Source organism: Fulmarus glacialis, unplaced genomic scaffold, assembly GCF_000690835.1.
Source record: "Fulmarus glacialis isolate BGI_N327 unplaced genomic scaffold, ASM69083v1 scaffold3716, whole genome shotgun sequence".
NCBI classification, from domain to species: domain Eukaryota; kingdom Metazoa; phylum Chordata; class Aves; order Procellariiformes; family Procellariidae; genus Fulmarus; species Fulmarus glacialis.
The window spans coordinates 1,800-7,397 of record NW_009219851.1 but is presented as its reverse complement, the minus strand read 5'-3'; the positions used below and the strand labels follow the sequence as shown (position 1 = coordinate 7,397).

At 40.3% G+C, this 5,598-nt stretch overlaps 1 protein-coding gene across 1 annotated transcript; it reads right to left on the bottom strand.

The window, feature by feature from the left end:
* Nucleotides 1-373: 373 nt before the first annotated feature.
* Nucleotides 374-4,000, bottom strand: OSER1 (oxidative stress responsive serine-rich 1). The gene is made up of 3 exons (XM_009580520.1): nucleotides 3,883-4,000; nucleotides 1,937-2,050; nucleotides 374-1,183 (listed from the first exon to the last, which is right to left on the bottom strand). Exons 1-3 carry the CDS (start codon nucleotides 3,957-3,959, stop codon nucleotides 490-492), a joined length of 885 nt encoding a protein of 294 aa, XP_009578815.1. The 5' UTR covers nucleotides 3,960-4,000; the 3' UTR covers nucleotides 374-489.
* Nucleotides 4,001-5,598: the final 1,598 nt, after the last annotated feature.

Genomic DNA, 5,598 nt, shown 5'->3' with positions numbered 1-5,598 from the left:
GGTAATAGTTCCAAGAAAAGGACAGGAGATGGTCACTCCTTTATGAAATAAAAATCAGAGGCACAAGCGTCCAAAACACAAGTGTAAGTGTTAACAACCTGAGATCAAAGTGATTTCAAAGAAGCTGAATTACATCAAGTTTCTCACAATAAGAGCTCTAATCACCAAGCAATCTACAGACTTTTTTCTTCCAACAAAGCGAAACGGGAGGACTTTGAAAAAGTAGAATTTCCCAAATATTAGGTCACTTAAGTATAGGCAGGTACACTCTAAACCCATTCACCGTATTTACTTCATTATCTATTCCAAGCTTAAACTATAATGCTTAAGCTAAACTGTTTGTCCAGCTGAAATAATGAACGTTAGCTAAGATGCAAAGAAGTGTTTTTATTGCAAGCACAGTGAGCAGGGAGTGGGTTGCATCTCACATGAGTGTGACAGAGGGCAGATTTAAACCACCCACCCTTCTGTTTTTAGTGCTCATTGCTGTCAGGTGTACATCATTTCTGCCATGTGAGACATTTTCTTTGGAATATACAAATAATATTCCATGTATCCAGAAAGATCTTCAATAGTCACATCATCCACAAAGGCCCTGGCTTGCTCAGAGCAAGAGCGTGGAGAACTTGAGGGAGTTCTTGATGGCAAAGACTGGGAGTGATCCTCAGAAACTGTTCTTCTATCAGGTGCCAATGGGAGGGTGTTCTGCAAGCCACAGAATTTGTACACTTCCATATCTTGCCATCGTTTACACTGACACTCTTTGTCTGCACATGCACACGGCTTATTCGTGTTCAGCTTGGACATAGACTGAAAGTCAGAAAGCTCCGTAGTCTTTAGGCTTGCTTTGGATACTAGAGAAACGGCAGCTGGAGAGTTCTCCTGTCTGTTCTCTGACGCTGACTGTCTAACAGCAGCTCCCAAAGACTCAACATCAGCTCCGCTCTGGCCAACATCAGGAGCAATACTGCATCGTTCGTGTGCACAAGCTTCCTTTGGGACTGGCATCCCAAACCCACTACTGTCTTCCTGGGCATCAGTCTGGCTCTTGTGTGCTAGCTGGTTGCACGTGGAATGTGATTTTGTGCTGCAATGGATAAACTTTGGAGGATGAAGAATTGGAGACTTGGAACGCCTGCGACGCTGGGTTCTCACAACTCCTCTTGAAGGCTTCTTCATAGACCTACCAGGGAAAGATACAAAAGGGAGTGAAAATTCACTAAAAGACTTATTGCTGGATTACAAATAACATTGGGCAAAATCTGTACTGCATTTATATTGCATGCAAGAGCTTTAAGCTCAGAGTATTTGCGCAGGGTATTCTGCTATCTTGGAATTTGACTTTGTTCTCGTCAAGCAGCTGTATAAAATACAAAAGGAACACCTGAGAAATGAAACCAAAAGTGCGTGCTTTTAAGGTTAGAAAGTGAGTGAAGCATGAGACATGACAAAATAACCTCTAAGAGAAGGACAAAACACAAGAAGACAGCACAAAACTAATGAATCAAGGGCAAAGGGTGGTTTTGTTTCAGTACGAGATGAGCGTGAAGTTCTGCGTAGACACTCCAGAAACCAATTCTTTATTTTAATCTAGCTCCCAAGGCACAGTGACAGCTTCTGCAATGTCAAACAATGATTGAAAGAGATGCATTCATGATTGTCTGATTCAAAACAGCAGTTCACATTTGTATCAAGAAACATCTATAATGTTTAGCAACCTATAGCTGAACAGCATTTCACTTCACAGAATTGTAAATAAGAATAGTAGTAACATATGAACAGAAAAAGGTGGTGTAGAGTATTTTAAATAGTCTTTCAATAAAGAAAACTTGGGTCCCTTGTTTAGGGGTGTAGTTACTAGAAACCTTGCCTATTTAAAATTCCCTTTCAATGCAGTATCATTTGAAGTACTCTGATAATCCCAAGCTTCTCTTACCCATGCCAGGTTTCCTTAGAAGTACACACATTCTTCGCTTTGGTTTCATCTGCCACTGTTCTAACTAGTGCTCTTGGGCTTGTCCCTTCACCCACAGAGAGAGAAGCAGTAGATCTGTGAAAGATAGAATGAAAAGTTAACAGCCTAGACTGGTTAGCATTATGAATGTGAAAAAACTTATGAAACTTCTTTCCCAGAAAAGATTGCTCCAAATCATTTACAGTATGTCTTAGAAGACCTGCCCACAATGAAGACCCAAATCAGAAAGATAGCGTTTACACATTCCTGTCTCAAAACTCTGTGTAACGGACTCTTTTACCAAACGTGATGCCATTCAGCGACTAGACTGCAAATCTCTACTCCACATGTCAATGACAAAGCACACACAATGGCTAAATTTCAGTTTCCCGGGAGAGGGGAGGGGAAAAACACCATCACTGAAGAAACACGTCTCTTTTTCCAGAGACAAATAAGCCATTCTTTCCTAAAAATAAATGTTCTTTGGACATAAATAGACTTTGTTTAACTGAAGAACACTTAAGCCTCTGTCTAGAACAACATAAGCAAAAACTCTTCATACTATTGCAAGTTCAATCACTTGAGCAACACAGTTTTGTCAGATCTTCAACTTCTATTCAAGCCAGGGACCTTAGAAGATTTACTAATTTTTCTGGTGCTATAATTCATCCCAAACTCACATTTTCAAGGAGCTGTAATAATCCCAAGAACAATTTTTCCAAGTTGTGACTTCACATATGACACTGGAATTCACAAGGAAATTATTTTCCAAATCCTATATTAAATGAGTTTGTAAACAGGGCAGATTCCCTGAAAAGTGAAAATAAGTCCCCACAAACTGATCTAGGACAGGGTTAACTGATATTTAAGAGAGTCCAAACTATTAGTCAAACATCTGCTATTATTTAAAGGACAATGAACATAGAGCAGAAAATTGAAGGCCAACAGTAAAAACTCCAAAGTAATTAAGTACGCCTGACTGGGGGGTGGGACTAGAGATACTGAAGAAATGAGAGGCATTTGCACGGTGATTCATTTCTAACGAGTTTAATTACTTAAATGAAGGGTAACTTTAGAAGCCCATCCACTCATGATCTAAGTTCTATGGTAATTCTAGTTACCACCTTGATATTTATATACTGCCTTACCTAAACTTTCGTTTCAGTTACCGGCATAATTGCATCACTGACAATAGCTTACTGAAACACAGTACTATACAAGTAACATGTAACGGTGCACACTGTCAGCAGAAAAAACATTATACAGAAGCCTTTTTTTTTTTTCCTCCTCCATTTCAGATAAAAATGATCATCACCAACAGAAGACGCATGCTGCTTGTGTTCTGCTGCCTGGGACAGGGAGGATAGATGCCATGTGTCGGATCTCCCACAAAACAAGACAACACAAAAAAACATTCTTTCCCATTTAGTGATTTTGGTTATAAATAGGAAATTTGTAAGTGACAGCAATGAAAATAGTTTATGTGGGAATCATGCACTGAATCTAACGCTCTCCTTTACTGACATGGAAAGAACATTTCTCTCCTGGGAAAAGATGTGAGTTTATTCTCATGACAGGCCTTCAGAGCCATGACAAGATGTAACTTCACTATTAGAGTTCTAGTGCTATGGACATAACCTCTGGCAGCCAGATTCATACCAAAATTCATTTCAAGCATGTTGTGAACTGCTGACTATCGTTAGGTTTGTTTCAAGCCTGTTGGGAGCTATCAGTGATCAAACAAATTAATTCCTTGAGAAGTGCAGTCTACAGCTAGTGAATTTATTTCAGTTTGTTTAACTAGAATGAAGGCTTTCAGTGCCTAACCTTCTGCAATTACCTCATTCCTTCAAATTTAATGGCAAGGGTGTTCCCTTTGAGTCTATTTGTAATATGTTAACTCTGTACCTCCCTGTGGTGTTACTTACCCAGCTGTGTCAACTCTTAGCTTTTTAAATGCTGTCTGCAGGCTTTCCTCTTCTCCATCCTTAGCTTCCGTTTTCATTATTGGGATGGCCAGAAGGTGACAGAGTTACCATGCACTGCTACAAGCAGAAAAAAGACATATGAAAGTAAGGACCAGTGCCTTGTTAAAAACATTAGTTGCCCAGCAGCATCACAATACATGAAAATAAACTCAAAATAGCACACTGAGCGCACAAAGCCGAGGTCATTCTAGTAGAACATTTTCGAAAGTTGATTCAGAACAAGCTTTATGATATCCAAGAATGGAACAGTCTCTTGTAAAACTGCATATGTGAACTAGCAATTTAAAGTAAAATTTGGTGTCAATAGTGTCTTGCACGTCCATTACAGTCTAGACAGACTCTTCTATTTGTCTTACAGCGTTACCAGAATAATTCCAGAAGATGTGAGAGGCGAGAAAGAACAACACCATTAGAAACAGCTGACTTTCTACAACTGCTATTTCCAACTTTGGAACTTGATGTTACATATATACTTAAAAAACCCCAAAACCCACGGATTTTTCTTAAAACAAGATAAAGTTTTAAGCTAAAGAAAATTTTTTGATCTTATGTCTAGATCCCAGCAAGAGTTACAACATGGTATTTTGATTGCAAATAGCCATTAAATTTTTCTGATACCAGCTCTTGAACAAGTACAAATGCAAGTAAGAGTACAAACAGCAAGCCTTTTTTTAAATAAAAAAAGGAATTGATAAAAATTGGCTGATGTTTGTTTTTTTTTTTTTAAATCTACCCTGGCCATCATTTAATCTAGCTACAAAGGAATCTCAGATCTTTCTAAATTTGATGCTCTTCAGTGCCTTACAGTTCTGCAATCATGTGCACATCCTACACCAGCCACGCTTCCGCTAAAAAAATACTCAATAAAGGTTTGCTTCTTTAGCATGGACTTTGCTTTTGCTGAGCAGAAACCACTGACAGCAGCAAGTCTCAGTTCTACACCAGACTATCTCAAGCTCCGTATCTGTCGAAGTTTGCCTGGCTGATTAGCCTGATTCATTTAACGCTTTTGACTTGACTACTTGTGGAAAAAGAGGGCCATTTGGTGTGGGCACCATTACTGCAAGAGCCTTTCGCCACACTGTATGGCTTGTGACGAGATCATCTTCTCAGTCTTTTTTTCAAATTACAAGGTTGTCATACTTGACAACATTCTACAACGAGACTGGTTTGGTAGACAAGGGGAGAACAGTGGAGATTTTCTACCTGGACTTCAGCAAGGCTTTTGACACTGTCTCCCACAAGACCCTCACAGAGAAGGTGATGCAGCATAGGCTGGATGATCAGCCAGTGAGGTGGACTGAAAAGTGGCTGACCAGCTGGGCCCAGAGGGTGGTGATCAGTGGTACAAAGTCTAGTTGGAAGTCAGTAACTAGTGGTGTACCCCGGGGGTCAGTACTGTGTCCAGTCCTGTTTAACATCTTCCTTAACGATCTGGATGATGTGGCAGAGTGTACCTTCAAAAAGTTTGCTGATGACACCAAACTGGGACAAGTGGCTGATACACCAGCGGGACCTTGACAGGCTGGAGCAAGGGGCCGACAGGAACCTCAAGAACTTCAACAAGGGGAAGTGCAAAGCCCTGCCCCTGGGGAGCAACAAGCCCATGTGCCAGTACAGCTTTGCAGAAAAGGCCCTAGGGGTCCTGGTAGACAC

Bases quoted from the DNA above. Each gene is read 5' to 3' on its own strand.
- OSER1 (XM_009580520.1), bottom strand. From the start codon at position 3,959: ATGAAAACGGAAGCTAAGGATGGAGAAGAGGAAAGCCTGCAGACAGCA. The intron at 2,051-3,882 runs GTAAGTAACACC...TATCTTTCACAG, and splicing joins CTAAGAGTTGACACAGCTGG to ATCTACTGCTTCTCTCTCTG. The intron at 1,184-1,936 runs GTAAGAGAAGCT...TTTCCCTGGTAG, and splicing joins TCTAAGGAAACCTGGCATGG to GTCTATGAAGAAGCCTTCAA.